This window comes from Akebia trifoliata, chromosome 14 (assembly GCF_017979445.1).
Source record: "Akebia trifoliata isolate Shusen 1 chromosome 14, ASM1797944v1, whole genome shotgun sequence".
Taxonomy (NCBI): domain Eukaryota; kingdom Viridiplantae; phylum Streptophyta; class Magnoliopsida; order Ranunculales; family Lardizabalaceae; genus Akebia; species Akebia trifoliata.
The window spans coordinates 6,154,632-6,174,620 of record NC_141388.1 but is presented as its reverse complement, the minus strand read 5'-3'; the positions used below and the strand labels follow the sequence as shown (position 1 = coordinate 6,174,620).

Here is a 19,989-nt window from a genome sequence, read left to right as displayed (position 1 = left end):
CATGTATTTTTGTTGTGGACCCATTCAGTAAATTCATAGAGTTTCAAGGGTGTTAACGTACATTCATATTAACGCCTCTCCTCGTGATTTCCATTACTCTTCCTTAATAGATACATAAGTGAGTGAAGACTTAGTCCCTGGAGAGAGTAAAGCAAACTCTTCAGAAAAAGTAATACAACTTTGTTTTTCAGTTTCTCTGCAGTACAGGTCGTTAAAGACTCGATTAAGAGCTTTCGAGATCCAGATATCTTGGACTCCTGAAAGGTTTTAACTTTTAAAGCTTAAAAAGGCCCTCTTTTTTTTCTTTTTTTTTTCCCTTCTTTCAGAGCTTCTTTTAGATCTTTCGTTACTGATGAGTGATGCCTTGCGACTGCAATTCTCACGTTTTTGAAATTCAGATCTCTATTCTGAAAATATTAATTGAAATATACTTCTTATATTCTATTGGAGATCAATTTCTTCGTAAGTTTCTTTTAAATCGAAATTTTAGTTTTTTCTTTTTTTGATTATTTTAGAGTTTCTGAATAGAAGCTCCTTCACCAACATAAAAAAGTTTTCACTAATGTACTCGATTTCTTTTCCAGTAAATCAGTAATTTCTTCGTTTTAGAAGTTTAAATTCGTGAAGTAGTCTCAAAAGTATGGCAGATTCAGTCGTTCTTGAGAATCCGATTAATTTTATCCACGATTTCTTCTATTTTTCACTCAATTTTGATTATTTCATGCACTAGATCTGTAAAAAATATAAGATTTTAGTTCTGAGATCTATTTATTTTTCTCTTTCTTTCAAGGACTAGAGTGACTAACGAGAGAATGATTTTGCAGAAAAAGAAAAATGAAGAATTCGATTTCGGAGCAGAGCTTCTACATCGAGAGTGAAGATGAGGATGTAGAGAATGTCTCTGATAAAGTAGTCGATGGTGATGGTAACGATTCCGATTCTTCGGATACTTCGATCGTAAGCCAACCACAAAACAAACCGAGTTCTTATAACACTTCTTGGCCACAGAGTTACCGGTACTCTCTCTCTCTCTCTCTCTCTCTCTCTGTGACTCTGCGTGAGTGTTCTGTTCAATTGTTTCTGTTCTGGTCTATGCGTTAATCCTCTTAGCTGTTATTGAAGAGTTTTAGGCTTTTTAGATGCTTAATTTAATTGGTATTAAAATCTCCAGTTTGGATTATTATGCTTAATTAAATTTCATGCAATTAAATTCTCATCAGATTTTGCATGAAATTTAATTGAATTCACTCCTCTATTCATAATTTTATATTGCATGAACCTTTACTGTGTCATTCCAGCATTTTCCTTACTTTTAAGGTTGTCTTGGTGGAATATAATAAGAATAAATGTTCATAATATAGAAAATAGAACTTCGATTAGCACATCAGATTTTACTTATAACACACCAATCTCATTTGACAGAATTGGTGTGTTGTTAGTAGAATTTGGTCAGCCACTAGAATCTCTCTTTTGCAAAACACTTTCTTACTTGATATTAAGGAAAGTTTTCTCACCGATACATTGTGGCTTCCACATAGGTAAAAGGGACAATGACTGAAAAGGTATATTTTTGGAAAATATGTACTTCAAAGTAGGGGTGCAACTTGGTTCGGTTCAGTTCGGTTTGAGGTCAAATTGGAACCGAACTAACGTAGGTCGGTTCCACTAAATAAGAACCAGAATCGAACCAAATTCCATTGGAACCAAACCAACCCAAACCAAATTAAAGTCAGTTTGGTTCGGTTCAATTTTATGGATTGCAAATATTTTATAAATTATAAGTAATATTTTTTAATAAAATTTAATGAAAAAATAAACATAAAATTTCATATAATAAATCACAAATCTATCCATAAAAAACCATTAGTTTATCCATAAAAGATCACTAATCTATGTAATAACGCTTAAAATAATTCATAATAATTATTATATACATATATATTTATTTATTGTATAGGAATTCGATTCTCGGTTTGGTTCGGTTCTATACAAGCTTGATCCAAGAACCGAATCAAATTGATTGGTTCTCTATTTTTGTAACCCGGAACAGAACCGCAACTTGTTTCAAACCTAACCAAACCACCCCAAAGCCATCGGTTTGGTTCGGTTCTCGGTTTGAACCCGACCAAGTTGCACCCCTACTTCAAACTCCTTTTAACAAAAAATATATACTCTTAAAGATGGACTTTATACAGTATTAGAGTTCACCTGGTGTCTACGACAAGAGCATCCTCTCTTGGATTTAGGGAGTAAACGCAAAAAAAATAAAATTGAAGAGGGTATTATTATAAAATATTTGAAGTTAAATGAGTAAAAAATGAAAAATAATAGAGAACATCAAAAAGGATAAAATAGGAAATATAGTGAAGTGAGGGAAAGTGAATACTAAATGAAATAAAATAGATCCTATGACACTAAAACTTAATAGAATCAATATTATTAAAAAAAATTAAAATTAAAGAGATAAAAGATGAAAAATAATAAAGTAGATGAAAGAGTAAAAGAGAATATAGTAAGGTTAGAGAGGCGTTCTCTTTTGAGTTAAGAGGGTAAAAGTGAAAAGAAAAATAGAGTAGAAAGGATATTATTAAAAAAAAATTTGATATTAAAGAAGTAAAAGATGAAAAATAATAAAATTGATTAAAGGATAGAAGAAAAAATATAAAAAAATTAAAGGAGGTGAAGAATAAAAGAAATAAATTCCCATGACCCTATGGCAAATGGGAGATTTAACCCACAAATTTATAGATGATGGGATATTAGTGTGTCACACACAATTGGTCCAACTCATTAGTGTTTTTTTTTATATATAGAAGTGAAAGAAAAATCTTTAAAAGCATTTAGAAAAAAAAAAAACCTAAACTACTCTTACACTAACTATCTTAAATGATCAAAGAACCATTTTTCCGTGCATATTTGAGGTACTTATATGTTATAAAATTGATGACATTACCCTTGACCATAGTCTTATCTCACATCACAGACTAAATAAAAATACTCTAAATCTAATTTAAATGTTTAAAAAAGGCATTGTTTTTTCTGCCCAAAACTAGTCATCTTACTCTTGGAGATGTAATAATGATGATTGTATTAATTTTTGTGTGTGTGGACCGATATAATGTCTAAAATATGTATATATATATATATATATATATATATATATATATATATACATTAAATTTATTAAAATCTTTCAAACATAATTTTAAAACTCAAGTTAAATCTCCATTGAATCAAATCGACTTGAAAACTTACGAGTCGACTCAAATAAGTCAAATAAAGTTATATTAATTTATGAATATTTGAAAATTAATTTTTAAATATTTATAATAAATAAAAAATATTTTTTTCATTGCAAGAAATAATAGAACCAAATAACTCAGTCAAATTTCTTAACTTACTCGATGCATTTTTGAGTTGACTCGAAATTATTCATAAAACTAATATAATTTTATTTAACTCAATTTAGTCATCTCTCAAGTTTTCAAGTAGATTCAATTTGATGGATATTTGTGAGTTGAACATGATGAAATTTCGATTCCGAATAATTATTCGTTTTAATTCCCAAAACGTGAACAACAAGATTGTTGGTTTTTCAAGTGACAACTCACTAGTTTATATAGTGAAGGTATCGCAAAAAGTAGCCAACCTGCGAGATAGTCACTTGAAATCTACGAGATTGTCACTTTAAACTGTGAGATCATCAGTTGAAAAATCCGCGACCTTTTTGTTCACATTTCGGAAATTAAAATGAATAGTGAGGTGGAATTGGAATTTCATCAAAATTTGACCACATTTTGAGGAATTTCTCTTATTTTTATGTCTTTTTAAAAAAATCAAAAATGTCAATATATATATTTTTTAAAGAGATCTGTAACCATGGTTTTCAATCTCGTCCGAGGCTGAAATGACTTGCCCCTAATCATCTTGATCTCGTTAAGTAACGATATGGATTTGCACTGTGTCTCAACATTCACATTTTGTTTGGTCCTTTGCTATCAGATTTTTTCCCACATTTTGGTTTGTTGAATCAAATAGTGAAGATACAATGTTCATTTTTTATTTTTTAAAAGAAAATGGATATTCCTCATGATCTTCTTTCTTCTTCACGCATATGTATGTATAAAAGGAAGTAAATATAATTTAAAATATAATTTAATTTTAGATTTTTTTTAACATATACTTGTACCTTCAATGCTTGAATTATACATACAGCGAACCAAACAAACAAATCTAAGGGAAGTAAGAAACAAATCATCTTTGTCAAACCATACCAACAGGTTTCTTTTAGAGTGACGAACTAAAAATCGAACCCAATGAGTCAAAACATTGCTTGACCTCTATGGATCTTCCACTGTTTCTACGTGTCCCACAACGGAAAGTCATGTGCTCAAATGAGGTTTGAGGCTCTTCATTAAACAAACAGTGGAGATGGGATAATATTTCTTGCGATTCCCAAGAAATATTGTATCCATAAAAAATATGTAATCTTTAAAAAACTATAATTGATGTCTACGAAATTTGTGTGTGTTCCTCTCGTCTCAGCCCCATAGGAGAACCTCAAACGTGGTTTGAGTTAGAAAGGTCCCAAAATGTTCATAATTGCATTGGGGCACCACACTTATTTCGAGTGGTTTGTTTTCTTTCCATTATAATAGAATTTTGATAATATATCGTCTTTTTTAGTACAAGCCCTAATGCCCATAGTGAAAAAATAAATAAATAAATTCTAATCTGGTCACCTTGTGACATTTAAAAGTATGATCCAATGCAATGGAGTTGTAGAGGAAAACATTATATGAACTTTAAAAAAAATAGTTATTTTTCATCATTGAAATTTATTTTTAAATTTGAGTTTTCGGTGGCCATCCATTTCTAACACCTTGGATTAAGCTTGAAAAATATATTTTTTTTTAAATATGAATATTTCCATGAAATCTAAAAGATTGTGTTCTTGGATTGTCAATGTGGGTCTGACGACCTTTTTTAAGATTTGAAATCTTAAAAAATAAATTTGTGACAGAGGACGTGTTGACAAAAGAGAAGCTTTCTCTCTATTGTTGATGTCATTCGTGCTACATGTCAAGCATTGGGCTGAGAGCAAACATGTTAGGAGAGGGCACCAAAAAAGACGTTATATCATCAACACTCTTGTACATAGTCAAGGGAATTTGTTTGAAAAGTCTAAATTACCCTTATAATAGCATTACTCTCGTATTCATGATTTTAAAACTCATTTTGACATCTCATCTCATCCATGAACATGACCGAGTCATCTTGGACTAATTTTCCGATACTTTTGAGTTGTCTTGTGCAACAATGAGACAACTGAACCATGGTTTTAAATCTCATTCTATACATTTGACTTGTCTATCCCTCTTGTTGGTGGACAATACTAAGATATGTTGGACGAGATTTAAAACCATATTATGCATAGTTTTATTACTCAATCAAATACCTAAAAACTCCTTTGTATATACTCCTAACACTAACAGGCCAATGACCTTCACCATTTCCTCTAATGATTACTCGATTAGATTTCAAGGTGACTCACTAACCCCCAAAACTTGTTGGAACCAGTTCACCTGGTCAGCATGGAAAATCAAGTAAAGTCAAGTAGTCAACTTGTCAGCTCAACAGAATCAGTTTGCAATTGCATCGACTTCGAGATGTACCTCAGATCAAATAATCACATGTACGTAAAACACGGGACCTTTGTCCAAATCACCCTAAAAGTATATTGAAAGTCTAAATATTTAGCAAATCAGTAATATAGTTAAATTGGTAAATACTTTGAACATCTAATATCATATATATTTCTACAAAATTTGTCCCATTAATTAGTTGATAAATTCTTGTATGATATTTTTATGGAAAAAAATAAATATTTTTTATTTATTATAAAACGTTAAAAATTATTTTACTTGCAAGTTGTTGACTTGATGGACTTTCAAGTCATGTTTTTCGAATTTGAAAACTATCGTTCAGATGAATGTTTTAAAAATCAATGCACCTATAATTCCCATTGATAACTTAAAGTTTATTTTTAATAATTTCTATTTCCAAAATGATCATAAACATAATACATAATTATGTCGAGTTTTCAATTTGTCTTTCTCATGCTGATTCATACAAATTTTAATGCCGACTTCATTTCGTCTCCACCAAATTTTAATCAACTCTACACTGTTGTATTTTACATGCATGTTCATAATGTTTCTCACTGTATTAGAATTCATTTTTATTAAATTATATTTTCTTGATTTCAGGCAATCTATTGATATGTATAGTAGTGTACCATCTCCGAATATTGGGTTTCTGGGCACTCCTACATTGTCCCGATTAAGCAGTTCTTTTCTCTCATCTTCATTAACAAGGAGACACACACCCGAAATCCTCTCCTCCTTGATTAAGCCTTTGTTACCTACAGTAACAAATGAGCAGCAACAACAAGAGCAACAACAGCGGCGTAGTTCACATGCTTTGCTTCCTCCTCATCCTACAACGAAGTCTTCTTTAAAGAAGTTAGACCCAGAGCAAAAACCCTCCAAGGTTTCACACGAACCACCTGTTTCTTCTCGCCAATGCTCATTTGGTCAAGCTGTTCTTAATGGTAAGCGGTTATTCAAAACTCTATATCTCTAATTTCATTAATAACCCTTGTTTCACTCACTATGTAAAACAAGCTGGTTCTTGCCTTAAATGCATAACATAATAGAATAATACTAGAATCGTGATAATCTGACTATCCAATGTGGCAAACTCAATCGACTACCCTGACTTGACAAATTCGGAAACCATAGATCTGCGCTCCTTGGGATACACAACTGCACTTCCCTATAAAAAGTGTATCTCAAAACCGTGTATCCAGAGGAGTGCAGATCTACAGTTCCCAAACTTGTCACGTCAGATAGTTAATTGAGTTTGTCACATAGGATAATCAGATTATCACGACTCATAATACTAATAAGGAGACACAAAGCAGAACTAATTTCTGTGGATTGGAATTTTTAAAAGAGTCATGCTGAAGTGATCTCAAGATTGTACCTCATATCGCACATCCTGATGTGAAAGTGTGTAGGAGCCATAGATTCTATTTCACTCAAAAAACATCTATGATTCCTATACACACTTTCACGTCAGGATGTACGATATGAGGTACAATCTTAAGGTCACTTCAACATTATTCTTTTTAAAATGTTTTAAGAATGATGATCTCCAATTAGATGTTGGGATGGTTATTAAGGTTTGATTATTAAAAAACCTGTTCTTTCTTAAAACAGTATCTTTAATTAAACAGAATGGTTCTCTTGAAGACCCATTGTATTTGGTCTGAAAACCAGTCCCCCCAAAAAAAGATGGATCTATTGATCTAATTTTTCTACTTATTTTGCATTTACCGAAGGTAATGCATGCAAAATTTGCTTTTATTTTTCTTATTGGGAGAGAATTTCAGGATAAATGTTTTTAGGAAAAGATAATAGAAAATTAGAAGGACAATGAACGAATGTCAATTAATTTTAGAGTAATGCTGGGGTGACATTGGGCTTTACTGCAATTCTCACATATCTGACATGGAGTTGCACATGTAATCATATATGCTTTTTAATTGTATCTCAAGGAAACATGTCTAGGCTACGTAGTAAGAACCACAAAGAAAAACAAATTCCCCCTAGGATTTTCCTTAATTTTAAGTAGATCGTGCCATTTGCAAAAACACATATCTAAAAGAGTCATGTTGGAGTGACATCAAATTGACATCGTTTCACACATTACTGACATGGAGGTGTTAACTACGTATTCTTTTCACTCATTTCTCAATGAAAAGCATTAAGCATTTATGGTTCCATCCACACATCCACATCAGCAAGGAGTGAAACGATGTCAATTTAGAGTCATTACAATGTTTTCTTATATTAAATGAGTTTATTTTAATTTAAAATATTGAGTAAAAAGTTTTTGAAGATTACATAATATAAAAAAAAATATTTTTATAATTTTAAATTTTAAACAAAGTGATTATAGGGACTTGATTTAACAATTTTATGAATTTTTACCAAATTAATCATATTTATATTAAATATAAATATAAAAATGACAGCATTTATGACGACTCAAATTTCGGTGGCCAACCACTTCTAATCCACCTTCTCTCATTATAATAGTAAGATACAAATAATCAATAAATGTGTCATTAATTACGAAAAAGACTTTTCTAGCATCAACCCACATTTGATGCTCTCCATCAGACAGAAGGTTGAAATGCTTAAGACTCTCGGAAAAATATTGAGAGTTTTTATTGCCATATCAACTTTTGCTACCACCACCCCAAATATGATTAATTCTTTAACAATTTATTATTTACATATGAATTGAAGTGGTATTAGCAAATGTTGGTGTGGCAATAAAATCTCCCTAAATGTTTGCTAAAGAAATTGACCCTATAGAGAAGGAAACAAATCTCAAGCAAATATGTATTATTCCTCCTATCTCGGGATTCTCAAGATGCATCATTAGAAAATTGTGTTAATCTCTATGAAGATGGAAACAGATCTCTATGAAATCTGTGTTGTTCCTCTTATCTCAACCGTCAGTTTAATGGGAGAGCCTAAACCACAAATTGAGCCTAGTTTTTTCCAATAAAATAAAAAAAGTTATAAGGTCCACCCTGCCTTTAAAGTTTAAACGACCAACATCCCATATCGAATCTGAAAGATCAACTTGTCGTGTCTCTATTCATTATTTGTATGTATATACCAGAAACTTACCCCTTTTCTTCGTAAGAAAATGTTGTCGTATCTCCTGACCCCACTTTTAGAAAATTGACCTCCCAGCATAGAGAACACATGGTGACTAAAGAGAATCTATTTTTCCTATGCACCACTTGGTTCTCGATTCAACTAATTTATTGGACCCTCGTCACTATCTACCATCTGTTTACTTATTCTTATTGTCTAAAATTTGTCGTTTTACAATAATTATTGGGTAGTAGTAGTAGTAGAATCAATTTATTAAGAAATAATGCCTATCCTATCCTACTATTTGTATTATTTTGGATTATGAGAGGACAGAATAATTAGAAATCAGGAGAGCTTCTATTGTGCCACACCAACTTTTGATAATGCCACCCAAGATGTGAACTCTTTGGTGATTTACATATGAATTGGGGTGGTGTTAGCAAAAGTTGGTGTGGCGCAATAGAAACTCTCAAAATCAAAGGCTTGATATTGTTGGAGGATCATTTGGGCTGCTCAATCACTTTTCCTTTTCTTGCGCAATCCAGTTTGGGTGCGTCTATATCATTTTTTTTTATTGTATGTTATATATAATTTCATTAAATTTAATTTATGGGTGATAAAATATTAGGTGTGGGAAGAGAAGCTCTCTTGGTTAATCACAATAGCTTTTTTTAAATGATTGTGGATTCCTTACCTTGTTCAATCCATGTTCTTTGATCTTCCTCTTGGGTGATGTTGATTGGGATCTTGGATCTAGTGCTTGTCCCTTCATATATGCTTAATCAAGTTAATTTCAAATTCAACAGAGTTTATGATTGGTTCAATTGGGATTATGCACCTTTTCCAATTTATTGTTTTCTAAGTCCATAATTTTATTGTATGGTCTTCTAGTCAGAGCACGGAGATCTTAACATGTTTCGATGTTCAAATTGTGTACCATTTATTCTATATGGATGTCCTGTGTCGGTTTAATGTCTCAATTGACATGTCAATCTAGTTCTAATAACTTTTAAGAGTTGTGATGCACTGCCTTCATTGGACATTGTGTTGATGTGGTAGTGGAAAGATAATCATAGATTTATTTCCTCGAGATACATGTTAAAAATAATGATGCTTTATAAGGTGATGTCAAAGGCTCAGCGCAGTGTCCAACAATGGCAGTCCACCAGTTTCCTTTAAGTCGCGTGCACACTTGGGATGTGTGCTTGTAATCATACAATCAGTCAACACAAATTTGGGATAGAGTGTAATACTTGCCCGCTCCTTCAATAATTAAGGTTCTTGCTATCGTTATTATGCGATTCATTGCACACAAGTTCCATTGCCAGCCATATGATAATTACAAATGATCCCAAAGGGTCAACCATATCTCTCTAATCTCCCAATTGTAGAAGTTAGAGATGATATTAAGATAATGTGGAAGTCTACCAAACCATGTGATATGTTGATGATGATTTTATTGCTCTTAGTTACCATTTTTGTGTTACTTGCGTATGTCAACATGCATGAATTGCAGGCATGAACGTTCTGTGTGGAGTTGGAATCCTGTCTACCCCATATGCAATTAGAGAAGGAGGATGGGCTGGACTCTCCATATTGTTCATCTTCGCCATTCTCTCGTGGTATACTGGAGTTCTCTTGCGCTATTGCTTGGATAGTGAACCTGGGCTTGAGACGTACCCAGACATCGGTCAAGCCGCTTTTGGCACCATAGGCCGCTTTGCCATCTCGGTTAGTCCTTCACCACAACTATAGTATCTATCCATTCTCAAGACAAACAAATATATCTATCAAGGATCCAAAGACGTCCAACGTACGACTGTGATGAGAAGATAAATGCAAGTTCCTAGGGATCAGTAATCAATGGAAGTCCTAGGAAATATCCTCCCATCTCAGCCGTTGGTTGCACATTTGGTGTGCAAGGACGTTGGACCCTAGAATTCTCCCAATCAAAATCATTCAATATTAACATTCTACTCTGTTGTTTTGTGGATGCAGATAATATTATACGTGGAGTTGTACGTAAGTACAGCTGCCTCAATCGAATTGTCTGTTTCCGTCTTTAGTTTTTTTGCATTGGTGTTGTTAGTGGTTAATATAGAGTCCGGATCATATGCACCCAGGGTGGAGAATTGAAACCCTCCTCCTACACTTCAATACACGCCACCTAAGCCAAAATTCAAGAGAATTTTAAAAAGGAGATATTTTAAACACTAAGTGAAAAATAAATGTTTTTGAGATTTTTTTTTTCCTAAATCAGATCTAAAGGATGTACAATAGAGGGGTGAGATACTATTATTGTTTAAACTTCTCTCTCTCTCTCTCATATGTGGAGAGTACTACAGGAAGCAATAGCATTATTGCGCTACAGAGGATCTGCTAATTGAGTGAGGACCTCCTCCCACACCTCAACGCTTGCTATGTAAACCACAATTCAAGGAAATTTGGAAAATGAGATATTTTAGGCGTTAATTCATTGGATTGTGCCTTACGTGGCAATGTTTGAGATGTGGGAGGAGGGTTTCTAGCCTCCACCCTGGGTGCATACGATCCACACTCTTCCAACAAATCCTCTCTCCTGCTCTCCATGCACAGTAAGGGTTTGATTCTCCCCTCGAGGAGCGAAGCTTGATCCTTCAACAAAAAAAAAGCCACTCAGCACTCCTTTTTATTGTCACAAAATTTTCAAAATATTTGTAAAACTTTCTGAAATTGACAAAGTAATCCATGATCTATCCATTAATTAACTACAACACGGACCACTATAGATTGATGGGTGAAATACCATTTGGTGAGCTGAAAATGAATTATTTACGATTTCGGCAACTGTTCATTTTAATTACCAAAACGGGATAATCACGTTTTCATTAAAAATATTTCAGAATGGTAACAAATTCAACAGTTTTAAAGTGCTTATTTCTCAGGTTTAAAGTAACTATTTCCATTTAGTCACTTTAAACCTACAAAATGTCACGCTAAAACTGCGAAAGCAAAATAGTCACTTTAAAAACCTCCGAATTCGTTATCATTCATGTTTTGGTAATTAAAATGAACAGTGAACCGGAATCATAAATTCGTCAAAAGTTGATCACGTTTTCGTAAACATCCCTAGATCAAAAAGTCATCACTATAACTTTAGCAATGGTGCTGTCCTTGCTCATCGCTATTTCTTTCAAGAATGGTCGAAATAAAAATAAAATACATAAGAGAGCCCGTAGGTATAAGATTTTTTTCTCAGGAAAAATTTTGTTAGGAAAATGTACAATCAGTTTCAAAAAAAAAAATTATTTATTTTTCGACATTCAAATCTTAAAAATAAAATAGAATTTTAAGAGAGGTAGAAGATGATGGATTTTGGTAAAAAGAAATTCAAAAACATCATTTATATACTCCCCGGATTTTTCCCAAATTTTTTACAAAATTTACACGAATAATTACCAAATTTGAACTTTTTTTAATACATCCTTGTAATCTTGGGCAAGAAACTGATGATGAAAAATGCTCAAATCTAGTGGTTCAGAATTACCAACCATATTGACATTTTATGAGCTGGTCAGATCCATGAAGTGGGCGAAGCATTCTTGGGCTAGTTTGGCCGAGAAAGAGTAATGTAGTGTTTTCTGAAGGGGGGAGATTCAAATTTAATTTGCTTCTCGTAGTGTCTCAAACTCAATTTCTTGTGAAACCACATTTTGATAGAGAGTCCGGATTGTATTCACACATAAGGGAGGGTGTTATAACCCACCTCCTATATCTCACATCTTACCACATAGATTTATTAAATGTTGATTTCTTTGATTAAATACTAAGGGATCCACATTTATATACCTTACTTATTGCATTGTAAAGTGCGATAACACGAGGAGGGATTGTGTGCCCCTTATCATACATTACTTTCTGTCTAATCCAAGGAAATAATCAGATTAATTAGCCTAGCCTAACGCCATATCTTCGCTCATTAATTGCAGGCTTGTTGCGTGGAGCATATAATTTTGGAGAGCGATAACTTGTCATCCTTATTCCCCCATGCACATTTAAGCTTAGGAGGGTTGGTATTGGACTCCCACCATCTATTTGCATTGATGACCACTCTTGCTGTTCTTCCTACTGTATGGCTTCGGGACCTAAGTGTTCTAAGTTACATTTCAGGTGTGTTGGTATTAGTTTCCTTTGGAAATCTAATATTCAGCTGGCTTTTTTTATAAAACCTAAACTAATGCATATAAATATTTACATGATCTCCAAGTTGTTGTGTAAAATTTATTAATGAGTATAAAAAGGGCAATCAAGTAATATTTTCTTAAAGATTTTCTATTTTTGTGGATTTTTGTTTTGGGGAGTTTTACATGTTTTGGTAACTCTCGGTTAGATAAACAGAGATTTCTAGGGCTGTAAAGTTTATGAGAAAATAGTGATTGTTCTTGTTTTGTTCCGTGGCCGTAGGCACACTGCCGAACCACGAAATCCTTGTGTTTTGTACGATTGTGTTATCTTTGCTATTTCGATTTTAACACAAGTGGATGTGAACTCACTTAAGGTTGTAAGAATTAGGTTTGGATAATGGGACCCATTAATTGAATGGTGGTCTTGTCCTGACCTGTCCAATACTTAGTGATCCACACAATCTAATATATCAGGTTTCTTTAGTTAACTATAAATTGTGATTTAAGCAAATGTTAATGATGTTTGATTTGATTTCAGCTGGGGGAGTTATTGCATCTATAGTGGTGGTTATCTGCTTGTTCTGGGTTGGATTGGTGGATAAAGTTGATTTCCAGAGAAGTGGGACTACACTTAACCTTACAACTCTTCCAGTTGCCATTGGCCTCTATGGCTATTGCTACTCAGGACATGCCGTTTTCCCTAACATCTACACTTCAATGGCCAAACCAAGCCAATACCCATCAGTCCTCTTAACAAGGTAAAATTAAATTATTTTCATTTTATCATTGTTTGTAGAAAATTGGTTGCAAGAAACCACGATAATAATCAAAATAAAAATGTAAATCAGAAATAATGAGAGACATGTCAAAAAATTTATGTGATTCAGCAAAATTGCCTATATCCACCACTAATGATGAGTTCATTTTGCAATTTCTATGAAAACTAGAATTACAATATATCAATCTCACTTATTAGAAAAACTGAAAATCCATCGTAGAAACCCTATAACAAGTTTGCTATGAAAATATAACCCGTGAAAAGTAAAATATCCCCTAGAACAAAAGTTGCAAAATTGAGTTAAAAAATCACATCAAAATACAAGCTATATAGCTGAATCTATGGTATCGATCTTAATACGATATGACCAACAAAGTACAAGTTACAGACATAATAATTTTCATTGTTTTATAATAATAGGTTTGCTAAACTTTAGTGGCTTAAAATGCATTTTAGTCTCCCATTTATGGGGTGTTTAGAATAGCTTGGATGATCTTCTTCATGGGGTGTTTCAACCTGACTCAGATCCTCTTTAAAGTGGAACCACGATTAGATCCAAATGGATTCAACTGCCCATTTTATTTTCTACCCAAAAAAAAAAAAAAATGGAGTTTAATTAACAGACCCAAGTACACATCCTATCTTCACCTACTAACCTATTGACCTCTAATTATGTTGTCTAACCTTAAGGGAATATACTTTAATACTTGAGAAATTTACTAAAACGGACAACTTTTCAAATTTATTTATCAAAACTGAGCACTATAGATCTTACTTATCAAAACAGTAAAGACATTCATTTCCATATTTTTGCTACCAAAAATGCCTTTTTTGTCAAAAGGAACCCTCTGACACAGTATAAAATACACATTCTAATCTGATGTTAGAAGGCTCCTTCTGATATTGTATAAAATACATTTTAATAAAAAAAAATGTATTTTCAATAGCAAAAATATGGAAATTACTATTTTTACCATTTTGGTAAAATAAAGTATTTACCAAAATGGTAAATTGCTGTTTTGGTAAATAAGATGTATAGTGATCCGTTTTGGTAAATAATCGATATGTCGTGCATGTTTTGGTAAATTTTCCTTAATACTTCTTGTTTCACATTACATTCACTGGTAAAGTTCGATTAAAATACTCTTGCAGTTTTGCAATTGTTACGGTGATGTACGCTGGAGTTGCTGTGATGGGATACAGTATGTTTGGGGAGACAACATTATCACAGTTCACTCTCAACATGCCCCAAAATTTGGTTGCTTCCAAGATTGCTGTCTGGACTACGGTATACTGCGACATCCCCTCTATAGTTCCTCTCTTGAAGTTTAGTTTGGGCATGTCTTTTCCCTTAATCATAGCCATTAGAACAACTTTTTTCTTTTGTTTAGCTTGGATTGATTTTAGAGAGTTGTGTTCTATATGGATCATATATCCACCTCCCATAGAGGGCATTACACATCTTTTAATATAAACCCAGTGCCTAGGATGAACGTGTTCTCCATAAAAATAGGTCTCCCCTTGATGGCACTGAAATTTGGGCACGTAGAAATAGCTTAGTAACCGAAACATGTGTAAAGAAGTTTCAAGGGGAAGAACAAAAGAATACCAGATATTAGGCCAAAACCAAATTGAATATGTATAGGATTACAACTACATAATTTTTACTCATAGTGCATGTAGGTATCAAGTCATTAATCTAGAATTGTGTGAGTCTAACTTGCTTCTTGGGTTTTTGTTTTGGCAGGTGGTTAACCCATTCACCAAATATCCTTTTTCTTAGAATATATTATCAGAATACATAAGACTAGACAGCCTTCAAAGGTGAAGACATAAAAGTTTGCTAGGAAAGAAATAAATATTTCACTTAATTATTAAGGATTGGTTCCAAATTTTGTTAACAAAGTATATAACAAATAATCATAACCCCAAGGAGTTGGCCTAGTGGCGAGAAGCTTTTCAGGAAGGGTAGGTCAAGTGTTCGAAACCCCACGAAGCAATGAATTCCTTGGGGTCACCCTCCAGGGTCTGGTTGACCCTCGACTCAACCAGTTGCACATAGGACTTTTCGAGTGGACGGTGCATGTGACTGGGGGATTTGTCTCACCCGAAAGGTGAGGATACTCATGATAAGCAAAAATATATATATGGGGAATGCTAATGTCCAAGACCTCATGGGGTGAGTTGTTTCTTGCTCCATCAAAACGGTCCCTTCAATGCTTGTCTTGATTTAATTATTTCCTAAACCCAACATTAATTCAAAGAAGAGAATTCTCTAGTTTCCTTAATGGGAATTCACATATGCACTAACAATGTCCCCAGTGGCATTGAGTCTGGAAGAGCTGATACCATCAAACCATATGAAATCTCACATGTATGCGATCCTTATACGAACAGCATTGGTAATCTCTACCTTAATCGTGGCCCTCAGTGTACCTTTCTTCGGTAAGTTTCTTTTTATCCTTCTAATCATCTAGTAATAAATCTTTTTGGTCTATTATGGTGAATCTTCTAATTATCTTTCAGGTCTTGTGATGGCATTGATCGGATCTTTACTCACCATGCTTGTAGTAAGTTTTCTTGAATTTCCTGAGTTCATGTTTTGTTGATTTTAACTTAACATCTGATACAAAAAAGGATTGATTTAAGGAAGATTATATCTACACTAAGATTAATGCACTTTTCATTATTTTTACTGCAGACTTTGATCCTCCCTTGTGCTTGCTTTCTAAGCATTTTGAAGGGTAAAGTGACTTGGTTGCAGGTGTGCTCATATCAAAATTCTATAGTAGCATTTCATCTTCACTGTTTGATATAATTTGTTTACTTCACTATCAAAAATAAGAGTAATTAACAGGAAATAGGTGGGGTGATCTAGTGCTACCCAGTTCATGGGACTCACAAAGGATATGAAATCCATGCCCCACTGATTGCCTAATCTGGGAATTTTACTCTGTGGACCTCCCATTGATCACCAAGAAATGTTATTTTTTTGGTTGATTTTTTATTTTTTCTTATTTTTTGCTGACAGGCAATAAAACATTTTTTTTTTTTGCAGGTGTCCCTGTGTCTTTTGATTATTGTAGTAGGGGTAATATCGTCCACCTTCGGAACTTTTTCTGCCATCTCTCAGATTGTTGAGAGTTTGAGCTGAAGTGTTTGGAGATTCTCCAACAATAAGAATGGGTTTCAGTTATGTTGACCGTATTTAATGGCACTGTTTTTATTTAGTAATTCTCAGTAACCTCGATGTTTTTCTTAATCTTATAGTTTAGTCATGGTTTAAGCAAAATAAATAAATAAATCAATAAAAATCTAGTCTCCAAGATTTGTCTTGATCAAAAGAAAAACTAATTGTTCCTGATAGAGGCAATAAACTAATTGTGGGGAATTCCTTTTCATTGGAATTTAAATTTTGAGAAAATGTTTATAGGAAAATGAATTCAACCTTAGAAAAGAGCTTGTGGTAATCGTGACAGAATAACACTAGGGTTTGGAAAAAGTTTTTTTCCACGGATGAGCTAGGAAAATATTTTTCTATTCGAAGTATAAAATTCGATCACTTTGAGCAGGAAAAGGATTTTCAAGGAAAATGCACGATCATACTTTTTTTAAGATTAATGCTGGAGTGACCTTAGTGAGGGACACACAGGAGGACATCTTGACGTGGTGGCACACGCATGCTCGTAGATACGTTTCTTTTGAGATACGAGTAAAACGCATCTACGAACATGTGTGCACCATCATGTCAAAGTGTCCCCTGCTGAAGCCATTCTAGCGCGACTCTTTTTTTACCCACTTTTTATGGTTTGGTTATGAAATATGAACATTCTCATTGAAATGAATTCAATAAGAATTGAGCCTACGAATTTGACAATTTTGAGTTGGGGGACGCTGAGATCATCCTACATTGTAAACAACCGAATTCCATTTGAAATAAAATCCTTAGTAAAAATCAAATATATGCAAAAATGTTTCTTTGGCTCGTAAAATATATAAAACTGAATCCAAATTAATAAATTAAAAAAAAAAAAAATGGGGCGGGGGGTGCTGCAATGTTGCTGATTTTGATTCCAATTTTATGGGTGATTCTAAATGTAACATCAAATTTTAAAACAAGGTCATGGGCAAGAATCAGAGTCTAGAACCTGAACCAAAAAACCCATCTCTCCTTAGCTGTTAGGAATACCTACTAATCTATTACATGAACCTACCAAGACAAAAACAAACAAATATTACACACGGCCTTCGTGAAATCATAGCAAATGAATAATACTGACCATCGAATAAGAGAACGTTAATCAATCTGTCATAATTCCATCTTATGACATGATTCCATCAAACAGTGATTGGTGATCAATTATCACCTTGTAACTCTAGATCATTTTCATATAATTAATCCTAAGTTTACATGGGAAGGACGATATTTTTCCTTAATGATTCATTAATGGCGGCCACGTCACCTAGAAGATGACTGGTTTGTGACTTGGGGAGATGTACTTGAATTTTTAACTTTTTTTATTTAATCGATGATTTATAAAAGACAAGTAGGAGGCCACCTAAAACAATTATAACAAGTTACCTAATTTATGTTCTACAAACTAATTGATGATACCCTTAGAAAGTAGAAACAAAACATCTCGCCAGCTTGGCTCCATCTCTTCCACGTTTTTAGATAAAACTTATCTTCTATGCATGTTAAGCCTCGTCACCGAAATTGGATAATCTTCTCAAAATTATCCACCTAGGTATATAGTTTTTAAAAATCAAATATTGGATCAATTTGAACGTCCATCAAGTTGAGTCAAATAAATAAATAAATATATATATATGGGAGCGGTTCGGCAACTCTAAAGTTTGCCAAACATTTTTTATAAATCACTTTTGATGGGGTTAGAAGTTTTGGAATAGGCTGATTTTTTGTGAGGATGATCTCTACGGTGAAGAGATCATCCTCACAAAAAATTAGCTCATTTTGAAACTTCTAACCCTAGTTTACAAGTTGAAGAATCGTGGACTGTCCAATTTTTGTAAATCACTTTTGATGGGGTTAGAAGTTTTGGAATAGGCTGATTTTTGGTGAGGATGATCTCCTCATCATAGAGATCATCCTTACATAAAATCAGCTCATTCCAAAGCTTCTAACTCATATTTTGAAAAATGTTTGACACCAAACTTGGCAAACTTTAGGGCTGCTGAACCGTCCCCTATATAGATATATGGGTCGGGTTCCATATACCCCTATTACGACTCACATTGCGACACATCGTTTTGTCTTATATGGGCAAAAATGTTTGGAATGGGCTGATTTTTTGTGAGGATGATCTCTATGGTGAGGAGATCATCCTTGTAAAAAATCAGCTCATTATGAAACTTCTAGCCCCATGTTTACAAGTTGAAAATTTTTAGATCGTCCAATTTTTGTAAATCAATTTTGATGGGGTTAGAAGTTTTGGAATGGGATGATTTTTTGCCAAGATGATCCCCTCATCACAGAGATCATCCTCACAAAAAATCAGCCCATTCCAAACATTTTTGCCCATATAAGATAAACGGTGTGTCGCAATGTGAGTCGTAATAGGGGTCGTAATAACGCTATCCTATATATATATATATATATATATATATATATATATATATATGAATGCATGCGGTTTTGGTACATGGCTAACGTGGTAAGAGCACAAAACCACACATCTTTTTCTTGTGTATCCCGATGAAAAAGATCTATGATTCTATATGTCTTTGCCACGTACCAAAAATGTATACATTTATCAAGACTCTTTGATTTATTAAATATTTAAAAAATAATAATATTTTAAAATTTATAATCACTTTGTGCCTCTATATGTTGGAGGAATATGATTCGTTTATGTGATCCAATATCTCTAAAGTAAGGCTTTAAGGATGAAGATTATTGAAGTAGAGAGTCCACGTGGGAGTTGTCTTTGTTTTGATACTTATTTTGGTACAAAAAATTTGGTAGCATTATAAACTGTATGCCATGTGGCACACTATTTTGGTCCACTAGGCCAATCAGTTTTATTGTTGTTATTTATCAATTAGATTTAAACATTTTTTTTTTCATTGATTTCATGAGGACACTCGTGAATAAATCCAAATCAATTATTATAGTTCAATTTGTTTTATTTTGTACGTGTTCACGGCCCAAAGAGCTGCAAGTAATTTTATAGATGTTTGTATAAAGACTTTGGATATCGATGCAAGTGATTCAAAATTCTAAGAGTCCCCCCTTTTCCTACCAAGTAAGGAATTCTTTTTTTAAAGATGGTATCCCCGTTAGTAGAGC

General features: G+C 33.3%; 1 protein-coding gene across 1 annotated transcript; it reads left to right on the top strand.

Annotated features, from left to right (window-relative positions):
• The first annotated feature begins 131 nt into the window (after window positions 1-131).
• LOC147385830 (amino acid transporter AVT1C-like) lies at window positions 132-16,941 on the top strand. The gene is made up of 13 exons (XM_086424667.1): window positions 132-264; window positions 825-1,016; window positions 6,270-6,613; window positions 10,255-10,469; window positions 10,737-10,760; window positions 12,707-12,887; window positions 13,440-13,659; window positions 14,832-14,967; window positions 15,427-15,450; window positions 15,983-16,124; window positions 16,206-16,249; window positions 16,381-16,443; window positions 16,738-16,941. Exons 2-13 carry the CDS (start codon window positions 835-837, stop codon window positions 16,831-16,833), a joined length of 1,671 nt encoding a protein of 556 aa, XP_086280793.1. The 5' UTR covers window positions 132-264; window positions 825-834; the 3' UTR covers window positions 16,834-16,941.
• The last annotated feature ends 3,048 nt before the right edge of the window (window positions 16,942-19,989 follow it).